We start from the raw sequence: 20,316 nt of genomic DNA on the forward strand, positions 1-20,316 counted from the left end.
AATCGACTGAAGAACAATAAAACAGAAGGAGCCGATGGGTTATCAGCCGAATTATTCAAGACTGGTGATCAGATGCTGGTCAGTAGCATGCACCAGCTGATTAGTACAATTTGGCTAGAGGAATGCATGCCCAATGATTGGAACATCAGCATCCTGTGTCCCGTGCACAAAAAGGAGGCAAGACAAGATATGTGCCAACTATAGAGGAATTAGTGTTCTTCCCATAGCATATAAAGTGCTTGTGCGTACATTTGGAAGGAGGATATTTTCATTTAAATTTTGAAAGCTGAATGTTGTCAAAAGTAAAATTATGAAAAAAACGGAATCATATGTCTGCATGAGACTACCTTGTGTAATTATGCTTCAAAATAAAAACATTTGTTTTTTACCCGACCATCTGCCAATTTTTTCTAGTAATATTTCTCATGATTGGCAACATTGCACATCGAATTCAAGTAGAAACTACGCACTTTGACAGTTAATCGAATAACCAGCTGCTCTACATGTGACATGGTTTATTACTCCCTAGTCCGGAGGCGGTCCAAAAACTTAAAGCACAAAAAAGTGCCATGGTTGTGACCATGGCACAATAAATAGGTAGTCCATCTAGCGCACCTGATGTCTCGATTAACTTTCAAAGTGCGTAATTTCTACTTGAATTCGATGTGCAACGTTGCCAACCATGTAAAATATTATAAGGAAAAATTTGACAGATGACCGAGACAAAAACAGAGGTTGTTGTTGTGATACATCACCTTATTATTGCATCATGGTTGTGCAAAGCTAAACCTGGGTCCTGGGTTTGTCTCAATCGTACGATGTTTTATAAAGGACTTCAATTAAAAAGAAACCACTTATTTTATTTTTAATTGTTCCATATATTTCTTTTTATTATTTTACAAGTCTTTAAAATATTTTATACAAAAAATGGTATAAAAATAACAAAACATTTTAATCAAGGAAGGAAGGACAATATTAACAAATTAGAATTAGGCAGTCAAATAGTTTATCGTTTATAATTATCATTATCATTACGCGACTTAAAACACTAACACCCATGCAGCATGCGACTGACTCTTTACAGGCATTTCTTTTGCAAATATTCATAGGCGTATTCAAAGACCAACAACATAATAGCACCACCGGGACCCAAACGCATAATCTTTGGCGCCAAACCCTTATACAAAGCACGGAAACCTTCTTCACGATACACCAAAGCCATTGAACCGAATGTTGATTTGTACTTGATGACACCGGGTTGGGGCTGAGGTCCCTGGATGCGTGATTTCGCCACATCGAAGGGAATATTGACAAAGCAGGCCAGCGTGCCGGAGGTGAAACCGATCAATACTTTACGTAAGAATTCCTTTGTATGATCATCGTAGGCGGGTACAATATTCTTGACACTGTGATAGAAACCGAAATAGACCATATTGAAGACACCGTTACGACCCATAGTGGCGGTTACGCCCTTATTTAGGCCACGGAAACCGAAACCATCTTTTTGGATAATTTGTTTCGTTACAGACCAGGTACTTTGTGCTTCTTTCATTTTTGTCTTGTCGGCTTGTTGGGCAACCTTAACGACTTCGAAGGGATTAACGGCAATGGCTTCGAGGAGACCGGCAGTTAAACCGGCCAGGGAGAAAGTCTGTGAAAGAGAGCGAAGGTGTGAGATTATAGATTAATATAAAGTTAAACAAAAACCTCTAATGGACCTAATATAGATCCTTTGAGGATCTTCCTTCGAAAGATCACTCATCGATGAGAGACCTTCTACTTACCAATGGTGTTGGGGCTGGTGCTCCAAACAAAAACAGCGGCTTAGTTTGTTCGAAAATTACGAATTTAATGGCTCTCTTGGGGGTTTCTGCAATGACGGGTGGCAAAATGCCCTTCCAGAAGGAATATAGGCCCTCGTGGCGGTACATTTTGCTAAAGCAATCGAAAACGCCTTTGTACTGATGCTGCAGATCAAAAAAAATTTAAATAATTACTAAAAAAATTAAATTGTTTATAAAAGACATAATTATTTTACATAAAAGCTTTTAATAAATTTCACAGCAACACCTGACACCAAAAGCTTTAGCTACATTTTGCCACGTTTTCGAATTAATCAATCAAAAAACTGCCGATTCAGGAAAACATTTTGGGCAACCAATAAATGTATGTTTGTAAAATATTTAAAATGTTACATACGCACATTTTTTATGTTATCTTATTACAGACCGGAAATATGTTGTGAACCAAAATGTCAAGTAAAACCATTAGTATCGAGTTTGAAAATAAATACGGCAGTGATTATGGCATTCCAAAACCAGATTTTGCATTTATTCCCGAAAAATGCCATTAATGAAGATATTTTGTCGTCAATTTTTAGTGGGGGAACGGCATGTGGTAATTTTCAAGTATAAACTGAGCTGGGGAGCTATTATATTATGCGGATATATACTGGATATAGTAAATTTTCGAAACATAACTGTACTTTTCTTTAAGACTGAAAGGGCACCAATTGCAGAATTACGGTATTATTTTCGAAAAATGTTTTCTAAGAACTAATGAGACAGTATTTTTTTGATTTTTAAAGACAGTTTCTTAATATGAAGAACGTAGTTCGGACCCCACGTTGGGCGCCATCTGTTAAACATACTATGCAGAAAGACTGAAATGGCGTTAAATATCGTATATAAGTGGTCGAGGCCAAGGGACGACCTAATGTATATTCGGACCAGCTGAAGTTATCATCATGAAGTTTTCATCAGAAAGACAAAAAAAGGAGTAAGTTAAATATCCGGAATAGTTAAATATCTGGAAATCATCCTGTACGAGAAATAGTTAGAGTAAAACCATCGATACTATATTAAGGATACAATTTTAGGCTCTATTAATACTTTTGAGTCAGACCGAACCAGTGTTGCCGTCAAAAAACAAAAAAAAAATTGGAGCAATTGCGGATTATTAGAGGGTAGTAAAAGACATGGAGAGATTAAAAATAAAGGAAATAAAAATTAATAAGTTAAAACGGCGTTAAGTTCGGCAGGTCCGACCTTTGGATACCCTCCTCCATAGGTATATTGACAGATACTTCCAATGAAAATATACGGAACATACCAAAAAGTATACTGCCTATACTGAGAATCGTACAAACCGATTTATGTAAACCATTATGTACACCAAATACAAATTTCAGCAATTTTTAATGGTGATTTTTCCTTACATCTGAAAACCCCAAAGCGTGGACTGATACTAAAAACGCATGGTAGAGTATAAAATCCTCAAACTACTGCAATTTAGATAGCAAAGTTATGCCTGAAGGGGTCTAATATTGATTACATAGTGTAGGAATTAGCGAATATATGAGGGCTATGCCTAATTAATGAACGATATATGCCAATTTCGAACCCAATATTTTAGTTTTGTATCTCAATTCTTTCCTTCAGGAGGTATATGCCTGCCGATATATTTCATTATCGTCAGGTTCGAGTTTTTTTATCACGATATCCTTAGAAGGCGGAATGATTACAACATATGGCTAAATCGTCTTAGAATTCCACCTTTTTAGGGTAAAAACTGACTATTCCGAGTAACGACTACCCCTATACTAATGTAGAACTGCAGCGAATTCGGTTAAAAAACCCGCTCAAGAACCCCAAAATACCGAAAATTGGGTGTACCCTTATATGGGGGCTACCCGAAAAAATGAACCTATATTTATAATTTTTAGTGGAGAAATTTGGTACCCAATAAAAACCCATTGTACCAAATTTCAGCAATTTCGGTTGAAAAACGCGCTTAAAACCCCGAAATACCGTAAATTGGGGGGTACCGTTGTATGGGGGCTACCAGAAAAAGTGGACCGATATTTATAATATTTAGTGGAGATATGTGGTACCCAATGTACCAAATTTCAGCGAATTCGGTTGAAAAACGCCCTCAAGAACTCCAAAAGATCGAAAATTGGGGGTACACCTATATGGTGGCTATTCCTAAACGTGGATCGATATAGCCCATATACGAACTTGACCTGCCTGCAGACAAAAGACGACTGTACGCAAAGTTTTGGTGATCTACCTCACTTCGTTTAGACGCTAGAGTGATTACAACAGACAGACGGACATGGTTAGATCGTCATAGAATTTTACGCTGATCAAGAATATTTATATATTATGGGATCGGAAATTATTATTTCGATGAGTTACAAACGGAAAAACAAAACTATTATGGAGTGTATAAAAAGGGGGTTATATAGGGATTACGCCTAAAAGGGGCCGAATATTAATAATTTTTGGGAGGGAGATTTGTTACCATATACGACTACAAAGTACCAAATTACAGCGAATTCGGCTGAAACCCGTTCTCAAGAACACCAAAATATGGGAGCTAATCCGAAACGTGTACCGATATACCCCAACATCGGACTTAATCTACCTGCAGACAAAATTCAGCACTATGAAAAGTTTTGACGATCTACCTCAATTCATTTAGAGCCTAGAGTGATTGCAACAGACAGACGGACATGGCTAGATCGTCATAGAATTTTACGCTGATCAAGAATATTTATATATTATGGGATCGGAAATGATTATTTCGATGAGTTACTAACGGAAAACAAACTTAATATACCCTTCATACTATGGTGGATGGTATACAAATGGAGTAGCAGACGGTCCAAACAAGGAACCACCATTATCCCCAGCGAAGAACTAAACTATTTTATTTTTCACAAATTATTAATGATAGGAGTATGTAATTCCTTACGGGTTTTCATGATTGGGCTATATAATTTCAATATTCACTAATGTTTTGTCAATAATCTGATTTTTTTTATTCTGGCGGATCATTTAAACTAACTTCCACCAGAATATGTTGTCATAAGAGACCTCCTTGTACCATTTATAAGGCCACATATCGAGGGATAAGTGTATGGTTTGTCTAAACAAAATACAAAATGTACCCTACTATTTACCTATATATAAAAAACTACAAACAAATTTTAGATAATAAATGTTGACATGTGTGTGTTTATTTGTACTGCTACGCACACGCTTGCCGGAGCTCATAAAATTTGACACACTTCAAACAACAAACACAATGGATAACTTGTCCATATTGGAAGGGAAGTGTCTGTTGTGCAGGGGATATTTTATACAGCACACACAACACATATCTCCCCGCAGAGAACTCAAAATAGTCAGACACATGTTGGACATGCAATACTCAGCTGATCGGAATATTGGTCGTAACCATATCAATGTGTTTACAGTAACAAAAAAAGAAAATAGTGCAAGTGGCTGGCTGTTAAAATGGTGATGTATTAGAATATGTCTATAAGGTACTTTCAAGTGGTTTTTACCAGTACAAATGACCTTGAACTGTCCTTAACAAAAAAAAAAAAAAGAAAAAAATTAAAACCAGCAGCTATTATGTGTGACAAAATATATGTGGCGATTAACTGATAACCGCTGATTAAGATAAAAAGTTTGTTCAGTAAATAAAACCTCACTTTTACTTGAAATTTATTTAGGGCGATCATATCAACTGATGTTAATAACCTTTAGATAAATATTAACGATCTGTTTGATTAACATGTGTTAAATTAAAGTCTGATTAAAAGATCAAATAAAAACAGAATTAAAAAAATCAACAAGTGATAATTTTTGAAATAAAAACATATTGGGTCTCTTATATATATATAGCACAAAACAATAATAGACTTGTTATACAGTATCGATCACATAATTAGCACACCTATTATAGACAAATTGTTTTCATTAAACCAAAAAGATTTAATGTAAGAAGTAAATATTATCATCGGCTTGTGTGAGAAATATCGAAATATTAGGGGGACATGCATTTAACAGATATTTGGGATTTCAGTAACTTATTGTTTTATACCCTCCAACATGGGTGTATATAAAATGTATCCTTCCATTTGCAAGACATCGAAATATTCAACTGAGACCCCATAAAGTATATATACAGGGTGAAATAAAAAAACTGCAACAAAGTCAAACGCCATAATTTTTACATTTTGTTTTTAATTTTATTGAATGAATGCAAAAAATGCCGAAAATAGCATAAAATTTTAGAATAAGATTAGATTTGTTCCAATTTGTCACCTTTGGCACGAATTATGGCCTTCAAACGGCCAATGAAACCGTCACACGCTGCCCGAATGTTGCTCTGCGGTATTTTGTCCCATTCACTGCTAAGCGCTTGCTTGATGAGATCGACACTTTGGTATTTTTTAGTGCCAAGCTTGCTTTCCAAAATATTCCAGACACAATAGTCTAACGGATTGGTATCCGGATTTCTGGCCACTGTGCTGGAAATGAAGCGAGGAACCGCATTTTGTAACCATTATTGAGAGAGAGAGAGAGAGAGAAGTGCGATGGTGCTGAGTCCTGTTGGAATGTCCAAGGTCTGCGGCCAAAATATATTCGACATTTATTCTGATGCCACGGTCTATTAATACGAACGGAGAGCGGCCCACACCATCACCATTGCTTGAGTTCTGGTGTCCAACCGAAGGTGCACATTTTCAGCTGACAAGTAAACACGATCATTTTGTTTGTTTACAAACTGCTGGACAACGAATGTTTTCTCATCGGAGAAATCCAAATTCGGGAGTTCACCACTTCCGGCCAAGCGAAGCAACTCTCTTTTCTTCCTGTTGCGGTGTAAGTTCTTGCACTTTTTGGTATTTCAATGACTTTATCACGGTAAGGACCGAGACACAACAGATTTATTCACATTTTTTTCAATATTTGCTTTCCAGCCAAATATAAAGAAATATTGCTTGAATTCCATTGTTCTGAAAAAGCTCACAAAATGCTTTTGTCGTGTAAACACAGCATTTATATTGGATATCACTTTATATGCGAAATTGAAAAAAAGGAGGATTTTCTAATTCGTTTTGTGAATTTTATTTGTAGTGTCAGTAATTTGAAATACCAATCCAGAACATTGTCAAAAAGAAAAAATATTTTTGAAATCGAATTGTCTTTATTTGCACAAAAGAGAACGATAAAAATTGCCGCAAGTAAACTCGCCTAATATAAATAAGGACTAATGAGCTGTCACTGGAATAATTTTAACAGCTGTCGGACGAGTGGTTTACAAATGACAGCTGTCAAATTGTATTATATATATATGTTCTGGATCTGAATAAAATTCTATGTCAATTTAGCCATGACCAACATCTGACCACCAGTTTTGCCAATTAATGTAGTCGGCGTAGGCGACTGGCTTCAGTCGTTACACAGCACGCTGGATATCACTTTATATCGTCTTGTCTCCTTTTTTTGCACGGGACACAGAATGCTAAGGTTCCAATCATTGGGCATGCATTCCTCTGGTCAAATTGTATTAATGAACTGGTGCATGCTCCTGACCACCATCTGACCACCAGTTCTGAATAGTTCGGCTGTTAATCCATCGGCGCCTGCTGTATACCCGTCATCTCTTATTGGTTCTGTGATCTCTTCGTCACCGCCGCTGAATGTGTCATGGCATGTCTAATATTTGCTGTAAATCTGTCCAAGTTTACATATAGCTCTCACACAATTTTGTCCGATTACTGAATACCTATCAAAGTACACCAAACAAATCTGCACGGTTTTGCATAGGTTATAGATGTTATTCTCTACAAACTATCACATATCCAGGAATACTAGAGCACACCTTGTCATGAAGAAAGCAATCCAACCAAATAGCATATTTTTTATAAATCGACCTACAAGAATGGTACCTATAGGAATCATCCTCTAAACGAATAGGGCACAAGCTAAGACAGAATGATTGTATTTTCCTTTCACAGAGCCTAAACTATTCCTTCTGGTGATACATGCCGTCTGGTCAAGAGCCTAACTTCCATAGAAAGGCCACCTTCATACATGGTGAATAAAATTGAACTGATACTGAAATATTTATCCACAAGTACTTCCGATTTTATATAAATAATACCGAAGACCTACCAAAGTACACCAAACAAATCTGCCTGGTTTTGCATAGATTATGGAATTATATGTCTGTGGATTGATTAAAGATAATATATTTAATTTCGTCGTCAAAGCACTACAAAGATGCTAAGCCGGTTGTCAGGCTTCGTTAAAATCGGTGTATATATTACGGTAGGTTACAATAAGAATTTTAGGAGCATCTCTTGTATGTACCCAAGCTGGTGTAGGATATCATATAGTTCATCCTACTTTTGTCCTTTACTTGATGCTTGGGTTATTTTTTGGACGTTCGAATACCGTAGCATACCCAAAAATTATGTCCTCTTTCCCTCGTAGAAGATAGCTAACACCACTACCGATGTAACTATTTAAAAAACAAATAATTAAAAAACATATCCCAGTAGTTCGAGTAACTGGTGATGAACTAGATATTTTACTAATTACCTGTAAGTACCACTAGTTACCACTTCATGCCCTAGACTGGTGAATTTAACATGTGTATGTCATTGGGGAAGTCAATTGTCCCCTGCCTGCGTTAACAGTATACAGTTATTTCGATAGTCGATTCATTACCCTTTGCATTACCAGTAACTTTTGGTATGATGTGTGTAAACAACTTTTTCAGTTGACAAAAAAATCCAACAGTCTATTTTGTGTTCCTTTTTGGGGTATGAAGTAACTAGATCACCAAGTAACTAGCTATATAACTATATAATAGCAGACAATTGATATTTTTTGTACAACTGGGATTTGACTAATAATTTCGATGTGGTACATTTTCACACCGAAACAGAATGTCAACCAAAACTGATAATCCAATTTTTATAATATTTATATTTTTTGTTTAAAAATAAAAAAAAATATTTCCATAATCATAAAAATTTAAAAGTGCAAGTAATTATTAACACTTTTGTTGGTGGCTGCTTCCTGATAGTCTGGCATTATGTCCGAATAAACAGAGAGAGAGAGAGAGAGAGCGATAACATTGAATTTCTACGCTTTCAGAAGCATTTCTAGACAGATATGCAGACCAGACCGGCAAACAATCTGATATAGAGTAAATATTATGTATGTATATAACGGCCAGGCTAATAATTTTATAGATATACAACATGTGTATGTATGTTTGTTTATGTGTGTCTCTATAATCATCTGATATGAAAACAAACAGATAAAATACTCTGCTCATTTAATTATATATATACTCGTACACACAACAATACAAATTTATGCGAACCAAAAAAAAAACATTAACATTTCCACAAATACTACTGCCCCGTTTTGTCACTGAGAAACAGAAAAAACAAGAAAGGTGAAAATATCAAAAGCACAACAACTAACGTGGAAGAAAAGAAAATTTCCACGGAAGCAAGTAGAGATACGACGAAATATTATTGTGGCCAATATACGAGTATGTATGTTTGTTTGTTGGCTTACACCAACAGCCACTACAAGAAATGACCGACATTTATAATTGATATGACACATACCGCCAGGCAATTACTTCCGAATGCTGTGTGTTGGACATTGAATTGTTAAATGATCGAATTGTTTTTGTTATTCCTTTCTTTTGATGCAAAAAATATAAACAAAGACATGAAAAGAATAATTATTTTTTTTCCTTATTTTTATTTTTTATACATACATATGTATATAATTTTCAATTATATGTTACATTTAACGCTTAATTTAATAATAAAATATCCGGCAAACCATGTACCAATGTTGGCAGTTAAATAAGGAAATTAGATTTTATGGAAATATGGTAGATATTTTATGGAACATATTGGAGGCAAATTCCGACAACACATATTGAAATATTCATAAAATTCCATGTCAATTTAACCATATCCTCCTGTTGAATCACGACAGAGCCCATAATATTTAAAACAGAGACTTGACCTTTTTTGCTACTACACCTAGGGTGTTTGGTATTAAAAATGAGATATATGAGCCCATCTTTTAGTATAGCCTCCATATTATGGAATCCCCAATATTTGGTATTTTGCTTGCGTTGTGATGAGTAGAAAACCTTCCTACAAAAAAAAAATATTCATATTGGTTCACATATTGGACACATTTCCTCTGCAAAATTAGAGTTAATTCGGTTCGAATATTTGAATAAGAACTTAAGACCTAGAATAGAGCAAGAATTTCATATATTCTCTACAAAATATCACCTATCCAAGAATGATAGGGCACACCTATCATTCCAGGCATCAATCCTATTCATCTGTGATTATTTTATACGTGAAACATACAGGTATCATCCTCCAAACGAAATTGACGCAATCTCACACAAAAGGATTGCATTTTCTTTTCTCAAAGCCTTAACTGGTGATACAAAATACCATACCAGATTGGAAAAGCATAGGTAATGATATGTCTGATCACCTGCGGTAAATCAAGAACCTAACTTCCTAAAGACGACCATCCTCATATGAAAACCTCTTTGGTCCTGTACTGTACTTTAATGATGTACTTTAAATGGTGAATATAATTGAACTTATCCTGAAATAAGTATTGAAGTTTATCAGAAACCTGTCAGAACCTATCCTTATCTATAATAATACATCGAAATATAATATAATTAAAAAAGACAATGAAAGACTTATAACAGAATTGGGAGCATATCGAACTGCTCCAAAAAATTCCGTGTTATAGAACAAAATACATTCATCTTCGTAGATTAAGCCCAGCTCATTCAATCTAGCGAGGGTTGTGGTTGGCAAGTGCCAGCTTATCCGCATCCTCCACACACCACTCAATACAAACTGACACTTCTCCAACATGCTGTACTTTTTCACCGACCTACAACAGTGAGACATATAGGAATCATCCTCTAGATGAATATGGCACAAACTAAAACAAGAGGATAGCATTTTCATTTCCCATAGCCCTCACTTTCCCATTTGGTGTGGCGAAATGCCATACCAGACTGGAAAAGCAGAGGCAATGATAAGTCTAATCAGCTGCCGTTAGATCAAGATCCTAACTCCCGGGTTAAGACCACGGGTTCTATGCAAAGCCATTTAGTCATGTTATTGATGTTTTAACATGCAGAATGAATCAGAACTTCTCCTAAATATTACCCGCAAATATTCCGGCTTATCAGAAACCTGCTTTAAACCTCTCCTGATCTATAACTATATCCCAAAAAATAAAATAATTAAAAATTTCCTATCCGAAATGAAAAATACTCTTCATCTACGTAGATCAAGCCCAGCTCATTCAAACTAGTATGGGCTGCGGGTGGCTGACCCCTAGTTATGGAGTCCCCAATCTCTTTATAAATCGGCTTACAACAATGAGACATTTGGAATTATCCGCCAATCAAATAGAGAGAGGATAGTATCTTTCCATCAGATGAGACGAAATGTCTAACCAGACAAGCATGGGTTATGTTAGATCTGTCTAGATCAAGAGCCTAACTTTCTGGAAAAGACCAGGTTTATACTCAAAATCCTATTGTATCCGAATCACGGATAAAATCAATCTTTTTCGGAAATACTACCCTCAAGTATTTCAGCCTATAAGAAACAGACACCTATCCAGAATGTACTCTCAGAACCTCCTAAAATTATGATAAACTATGCCAATCATACGAAGAAAGACCATATCATTACATATTCTTACATTCAATATCCTAGTCATGGAGACCCCAATTCCTTTCATAAATCGACTTATACGAATGAGACTATTGAAATCATCCGCTAAACTGGAGCAAGCTAAGGCAATAGGATAGTATTTTCCTTTATCAAAGCCTTAATCTTTATATCTAATGAAACGAAGTGCCAAACCAGGCAGGAGAAACATGATCTGTTCACCAGATTATAGTTCAAGAGCCTAACTTTCTGGAAAAGATAAACCTCATACGCAAAATCCTATTCATTTTATTCTAGTGGACTGTATCGGTATATCTTATCAAAGCATAATTTCTTTATCCTGCATTCGACAGTACATTTGTTGCAGTTGAAGACCTCTTAAAATTAGGATCAACTTCATTTTTCTACATTCAGCATAAGACATCTAACAAAGTACCCATGCAGTGCATTAAGTTAATCTTTGAAGTGGCTTTTAACCGCCCTGACAAGACTAAGATGAAATCATCGGCATAGGTCAAAAGAATGCCTCCGAATGGCTGACAGGACAATATGGGCATTGGTTGTGAGAAGGCTTCCGAAGGGAAGAGTGAGAATGTCGAAAGAAAAAATGTTGTACACCATGGAGCATAGCATAGAACCCTGAGGAGCTTCTGCAAAAACTGGGCGACGACCAGAAACATAATTTCCTAGCTTCATCATAAAGGCCAGACTTCTATGTTATTTAGCGACCATTCCACAAGTTTGACTGCTAAGACCAAACAAAAATCACATCATTGATTGAAGGTACATATTTGCAGGGTTAGCAGGACATCATCGGCATAGGTTAAGAGAAGACCTCCGAAGGGAAGTGCGAGAATGTCGAATAAAAAAAATGTTGTACAACATGGGACCGAGCAAATCATAGAACCCTAGAGAACTCCTACAAAAACTAGGCAACGACTAGAAAGACGATCTCTCAGTCCGACCTCTAATGAAATTAGCGACTATTCTACAAATTTGTTAATATATCGTTGCTATTTAAATTGCAATATTGTCCACCATATAGTTTTTAAAATCCCAAAAAAAATTACTTGACAATTTCTCTGAGTGTAACTACTTTGTAAGTAGCCCATAAAAATATTAATGACGTAAAAAACTTCCACATTCATTGACAATAATTTGTAACGTGAGAAATAAAAACCGGCCCAAAATGTATATACAAATACAAAATATTTTGCATCTACTAAAGGTGTGTGTGGTGAGGCAAATAAAATAACACCTTACGCACCCAAATCATATTCATTCAGGATATAGTTCAGGTGCGATGTAATTCGCGATGCGACTCGTTTACACATTATCTAATTACTAACTGGTCGACATAATCATAAACAGCAGTCATAACGGAGTTAATACTCACCACTCCACCGCCCAACTGCATGCGAGTTTTGACAACATCGAGGGGCTGCATAATGCACACTTCGACAAAACCAGCTGAACCACCGGCCACAACTTGCAAAGCAGCCCTGGTTAGTGGTGTCAATTCTTTTTGTGGATTGGTTGTTGAGGACATTTTGGTTGATTTTTCTATTTTGTTATTTGTTTATTTTTGTAAATATAATTTTTTTAATCACAAAATAATTAAATAATTTATGTAATATGTGTGTGTGTCTGTCGATAGAACAACAACACACTTGAAAATTTTCCACAACAAAATTTGGACAAATTTATATTCGTTTTATGTGAATTTGCGTTTTTAAGCGGTAACCAGCCGTTTCACGATCGTCCCATTTAAAATACGCCGCACATTTAAATGCTTAGAACTCAGACATGCTACCAGTGTTGCCGTTTGAAAATTTTATTTCCGCCCAAAATTTCCCTAAAAAGTGCCCAAAATCAGCAATTTATGCCCAAAAATTCAAGATCTGGAATAGTATACACTGATGTTAAGTATAAAAAGCGAGTGTCCTTTTTGTTCTACATTTTTTCAGATGCTGAAAAGTACACTGGTTTGTGGCATGGAAACCACAAAACAGTGTACTTTTCAACGTGTGGAAAATTAATAACAAAATGTATTTTTATTTTTAAATAGTTTTTTAATGACTTTGTTTTAAAAATTTGTACTTTGTTGCGGAAAAAGTCTTTCATCGAAATATTCGTTTAGTCCCCATGTGTCTTTGGACCAAATCCGATTTAATTTGGAGTCCATGCACGATATCATTCGAAAGAAGTAACCGATTTCATCCAAACTTAGCACATAGTAATTTTTCTTCCAAATGTAAATCGAGTTCCCCACAAAGTGTCGACATTTTTAAAATTCGACACTTTGTGATTCAAACTTTCCACCTACTTTTACCCAACCTAGATTAAGTTCGAAGATGGGAACCCAGGGGTCATTGCTTCAGTGTCAACATTTTAAAAGGTTGTAAATATTGATTTCATAGTAACATGTGACCTCTAGGGCACAACTCATTAATAAAAACATATACCTTATATAACGCGAATGGTAAATACTGTGTAGTCTAAACATGAAAGGCCTTAAGTATAAGTACTTAATATAAATTTAAGGCAATAATCGTTCACAATATAATAAAAATGTTCCACATTGGCACTAGAGAGTAATTCCATAGACAACAGCAAACCGTAAATTGAGGTAGTACATATGTCGGCAAACCCAACAGAATATTCGGAAGGGGCTATACAATATCCCACTATACATAATGTCTATAGAGCGATTAGAATTAGACATTAATGAAGGTTTTGGTCCATTTTATCCCATAAATATTGTCCAATCACTACAGAAAACTACAGGTCTTAAACGGAACATTAAATATTTGGTAATTTTAGCGCGGTTAGGCTATAATTTCTGAAGCAACCGGCCAAATATTTAATGATCTTCATCAAAACAGTGTAACATTGTCTTGTTCGGGTCATAGAGCGACCAGAATTACAGACAAAAATTCAGTTTAGGTCCATTTGAACATATAGGAGTCGTCTTTGGATAGAACCGAATCCACATACAAATGGTGATTAATATATAAATATAAATTATAAAGACGGACAGAAAAACATGACTAAATTGAATCAGCTAGTCGAAATATATCGGTGATCTTGGAGCAATATTTCTTGGGACAATAAAATTTCTCAAAACATAGTTGTGTAGCGTAAACAAATATAGAAAAAAATAAATGTGCCGGAACCGAAAAATATGCCCAAAATCCGCCCAAGTCCTAAATTTTACATTATTTATGCCCACTTTTGGGCATAAATGCCCACTTTCGGCAACACTGCATGCTACTAACTCGCTGTTGAATATTTTGCGTCGATCTTCCATATGTGATTTTTTTTTGGATTCTATTGTTTCTCCATGTTAAGCGTGTTGTTGGTTAAACCACGCGACAAGGGGGTTGCTTTTGGCGTGTGTGTGAGTATTTAATAACAAAACCTTCTACGTTTCGCTCATTCTGTAGTTGTTTTTTTTTCTATAGCATTCGAATATATTTTGTCACAGTGGTTAAGATTAGATAATATGTGTGTGCACAATTGGATTTATTGATTTTAACCGATTTGAAGGTCTCATGGCGATAACCGTTTTAGATTCGTAGACAGACAGACATAGATATAAAAAAACGCTGCAACAAAGTCCAACGCCATATTTTTTACATTTATTTCTTAATTTTATTGAAAGAAAGAAAAAAATGTCGAAAATAGCATCAAATTTTAGGTATCCGGAGATTTTGGTGGCCATTGTGCGCTGGAAATGAAGCGAGGAACCTCATTTTGTAACAATTTTTTAAACCATTCTGAGTGCGATGGTGCTGAGTCTTGTTGGAATGTCCAAGGTCTGCGGCCAAAATGTTTGCGTGCCCAAGGCTTTAATATACCCTCCATTTATTCTGACGCCACCGTGGATTAATACGAGTGGAGATGGACCATCGGCTGTTATGACAGCCCACACCAGTCTGCAGTATTTTGGAAACCAAGGTTGGCCCTAAAAAACCGAACAAATCTAAACTTATTCTAAAATTTGATGCTTTTATTCAATAAAATTAAAAAAAAAATTAAAAATTGTTGAAGAATTTGTATATCGGTAGAATATTTCCAGCGTCAATACCAAATACCTTGGGCTGAAATAATACGCGATTTTCCCCTTATACTCAACGAAAGGGCTGATTCAAGTCTCTTCAGTGGAACAACTTCGCATAGAATCAGTGTTCGCAAAAAAACGGTACACTATCGTAGTGTACCGTACCAGGAACACAAACACTAAAAAAATTTTAGCGTTAGTGTTCCGGTACACAAACATTAAAAAATATTTTAGTGTTACTGTTCCGGAGCACAACGAAATTCGTAGTGTACCGCTGTCGGAGCACTAAAAATCGTAGTGTACCGCGGTCGGAACACTAAAAAATTGTAGCGTACCGCGGTCGGAACACTAAAAATCGTAGTGTTCCATTTGGCGGAACACTAAAAATCGTAGTGATCCACTTGGCGGAACACTTAAAATTATAGTGTTCCATTTGTCGGAAAACAAAATTATGTATTCATCTTTTATTTTTGTATGAATAAAATTTATATTTTTATTGCTTTTCAATAATTTAATAAATAAAATATCTTTTTATATTTGTATTTGTTTATATTTTATTTAAAAAAAATAGTAATATTATATTAACATCAACAGTTTAACATAATAAATATAATATTAAATAAAATAAATAAAATATTAAATATAACTGAAAATTCCATTGAATTGCATTTTGGGTTATAATCGATTGCGCTGATCGGAAATATGAAATTCGTTTTTTATGTGGTACCCGTATGTGGTCTTGTAATATTTATCCCAACATCATAAAACTACTTTTTTCATATCCGCGTAACTTGTACACTTCTTTTCCTGAATAAGCAGGTAATAATTATGTTGATTGTGTGCCAATCACCAAATTTTGAATATTTTTGATAAAATTTCCTAAAAGTATGAATCGTAGATGCAGGTATAATTTTTTTAAGAAAAAAAATTTCATACTAACATTTTACAAGGAGATCTCCTAATTTTATTTGAAAAATCATGTTCGTTCAGTAAATTAATGAAAATTTTATCCAAAGCTGTATAATTTTGTCACAAAAACTGGCCAAAATACCTACATTTTGTAATTGCAAATAAAGTTATATTCATTTTTATTATTTGATCTCATTTTACCTCAAAAAACAAAACAGACGTGTATGGTACTCTACCAGTACAGTTCAAGTAAGTGGAACGCTACGATTTGTATTGTTCCGACCAGTGGAACACTACGATTTTTAGTGTTCCGAACAGTGGAACACTAACATTTTTAGTGTTCCGACCAGTGGTACACTAAAAATCTTAGTGTTCCGACCAGTGGAACACAACGATTTTTAATGTACCGCAGTCGGTACACTACGAATTTTTAGTGTACCACTGCCGGTACACTACGATTTTTAGTGTACCGCTGTCGGTACACTACGATTTTTTAGTGTACCGCAGTTGGTACGCTAAGATTTTCGTTGTGCTCCGGAACAGTAACACTAAAATATTTTTTAATGTTTGTGTACCGGAACACTAACGCTAAAATTTTTTTAGTGTTTGTGTTCCTGGTACGGTACACTACGATAGTGTACCGTTTTTTTGCGAACACTGATTAAAACACCTCAGTGTGAGATTTGCCAACAGGGAAACCGGAACAAGGGCGTGGACACTACGGGGGGTCACATCAGCCTACCAAATCCATATTAGACCATATAAAGCCAATGAAGTGACCTTTGAACCTAAGTGACCTTTGAACCAGGAGGAGGGGTGACGTGTTGGGGCCACACCCAGAGGGGCGACAAGGCTAGTCGGAGCCCATATGGACATGACCCCCCTACTACAGCGCATGTAACAAAATTTGTTGCAGGTTTTTTATCTCGCCCAGTATATCAATTATCCGTACAACGCATTATTGAAAAACTTGGATAATTAAAACAAAATCACTGCATTTACCCACTTTGAATAAGCGTAAAAAGTTTGGACCGGCACACCATAACGACATTTTTACTTGTTATTCAATACGAATTCCCATGATTTTTATTTTAAATTTTCCAATACGAAATTACAAGACGATTTTACATATTTTAGTAATTTGATTTATTTTAATCATATTTATTTATCATAATAATTTTGCTTCACTGTATAATTTATTGTTCTATTTTGTCAAAACATTAGGGCAACAAATGTGCAGAGAGGAAAATATAACAAACATTTTTTTTATTTAACATTGAGTTCCATTGACCCGCGTAATGAGAAGCGATCAAATACTTGTGGTATGTTGATAAGTTGGGGGTGTACACATATATACATATACATCTATATGTGAATTTCTGTAGAGAGCAAAAAGAGAAGATTTTAATATTGGCACAGTGGCAGATTTTTGTTTTATTTAAAAATGTCTACTGAATGAATGTTGAATGTTTTTCCATTGCATCCGTTAGAAGTTAAAACTGGAGCTGCATAGGTTACCACAGGCCGGTCTACTATTGATGTCGGTTGTAACAACAAGATTTCGCCATGAGCTCCCCTTGTTCATGATTTTATCGCAAATAGCTGTGTCATCGAATGTGACCTCGAACGACTTTGTGTAATTAGTGGTCAGCCACATCTCCGCTGTCAATGTCGTTAACAGTGTGTCCGTTGACTTCCTGGCGGATATTTTCATTTTCCTCGTCTGCTTAGGTCTTAGACTTCTTATTTTTGAAATTCACGTACGATTGGCGTCCCCGAATATAATTCACCATCCAACTTTTCTAACTTAGCTAGATAGTTCCTTTGACGTCTTCGACTAGATTGGCGTAATATAAAATACTTTTGATAGATCAAGCTTTTTCGCGGAAATGGCTTTGAAAGCTATTGTTGTATTGTTTTGCTTCCGGAATCCTGCCCATTTTGAATTTATCGGGAACTATTAGGGATGCTAAGGTTCTTCTTCGGCCTGAAGAAATCGTATACGACACAATGCTCTTCTCTTCGGTCTATTATTCTCGAGGTGCTCTAGAAGTTGCAAGTTAAAATAACTCGCGCAACTGTCACCTCAACGCCGTTAAACAAGACAGAAGTCCGATCAACCTTCTTTCATAATTTTGTGAGCGTTGTCCTCAACGTTAGCTGCTCTAGACTCGATTTCCGCTTGACTTCTAGTGTCAAATCTCTGATTCTGGCGTCAGTAGGGTTCGCATAACGAACCTCATCACGCACGTTGTTGTAGTAACGGATTAGATCAATGGAAAGAAGATCTGTGGGCTGAACTGGATAAGCAAAAAAAAAAAATGACCTGTCTCATACAGCCCCTGCTTGCAATTGACATGTGTTTAGGATGAATGACCATCGTGACCAAAGCTGCGATATGATGGTTCTGGTTCTTCTAGGCAAACAATTCTCATCTTCGCGACCGTTGGTGATTGACAATTAAGGACACGATTTGGTTTATGATTGTTAACAACTTTCTGAACTGGACTGAGTGTGAACAGTTATCAACGATGCAGCCAATGACAATCGGTCGATGTCAGATGAAATGACTTCCCGAATGGCGTTGCTATATCGCTTGATGTCCTCCCGGATGTGTCGAGGGGATGGATTCTGAACCACTATATGTTGATTGGGATGCGTGGGCATATGACATGCCAGCAGGAACTGTCCGATGAGGAACATGTTATGTTACTGCACTAACAGCATCCTTGTCTCCTGATGCAAATGCATTCTTCACTGAGAGTCGTCGATAAACGATGTCCAAACTGAGGATAGATCTACTTACAGCTTTGTAGGTAGTCATGGGCACATCCTTGCCCCCATGTGGCGCCCAAGATGACTTTCAGCACCTTATTTTGCTTCTATACTTTTGTTTTCAGCTTTGCGGCATGCCTGGAGAATGTCAGGAATATGATGGATATGTTTAGTTGCCGCTTAACCTTTGTACAGGATGTGAAAATAAGGACGTTAGTTTTGGATGGAGAATTTTGTAAGTTTATACCCCGGAAGTAGGTGTTGATTTTGCTTTCGATTTCAGCGACATCTACCCTAGGTCTCAGGTCGACGGCGTCGAAGGCTTTGGGCAGATACAATACCACAATTATCGACTCATCAGGTCTTATTATGTTGAGGCCATTGGCGATGTGATTAACGTCATCTTTTAGGACTGTGGTGGTACTGCATGATATCCTGAAACCATGTTGATAGTCTCCTAGGAGTCTCCCCGACTAGCTGATTTATACGGTTTGGGCAATAGGATAATTCTCGCCATCTTCCAAACTTCGGTTATCACTAACTGATTGATGGAGAGAATCAGGATGTGTGCCAAATAGCACTTTGAAGCTGAGCTAATTAGCTTAAGCATTACCATCGATATGATGGCTTTTCTATGAAGTCGGTAGGTCTTTCGATGATTATGAAGTTGGGTGGTATTTTGATGGGGACAAGATGAATATTTTTGGTGACTTGTGGGACTCTTCCCTACAGATGTTACAAAGCTGCGTTTCTTAGGTCCCCACGACCAACTGCGTCAGTATGAATTCTATTCAGATCTGCTCGATAGACAACTTGATCTAGAGGCTCCCTTTTATAACGTTGAACCTCTCTATCTAGATCATGCAGATCCTTCCTGACACGCCTGGGTGGGGGAGTCTTATCCACCATATGATGGTTGGGATGATTGTCCCCGAAGCACCCGAGCATGTACTGTAACGAAAGCATATTGCTATGCTGACGTAAGTGAAGGATCTTCGTCTCC

The 20,316-nt window shown here is 36.3% G+C and overlaps 1 protein-coding gene across 1 annotated transcript; it reads right to left on the reverse strand.

The window, feature by feature from the left end:
• Positions 1 to 1,078: 1,078 nt before the first annotated feature.
• On the reverse strand, positions 1,079 to 13,133 carry LOC133334665 (mitochondrial 2-oxodicarboxylate carrier-like). The gene is made up of 3 exons (XM_061542997.1): positions 12,963 to 13,133; positions 1,785 to 1,967; positions 1,079 to 1,651 (listed from the first exon to the last, which is right to left on the reverse strand). The coding sequence occupies exons 1-3, from the start codon at positions 13,113 to 13,115 to the stop codon at positions 1,079 to 1,081; spliced, it is 909 nt and encodes a 302-aa protein (XP_061398981.1). The 5' UTR covers positions 13,116 to 13,133.
• Positions 13,134 to 20,316: the final 7,183 nt, after the last annotated feature.

Source organism: Musca vetustissima, unplaced genomic scaffold, assembly GCF_032173495.1.
Source record: "Musca vetustissima isolate MV318-11 ecotype Yass unplaced genomic scaffold, APGP_CSIRO_Mvet_v1 utg40127, whole genome shotgun sequence".
NCBI classification, from domain to species: Eukaryota; Metazoa; Arthropoda; class Insecta; order Diptera; family Muscidae; genus Musca; species Musca vetustissima.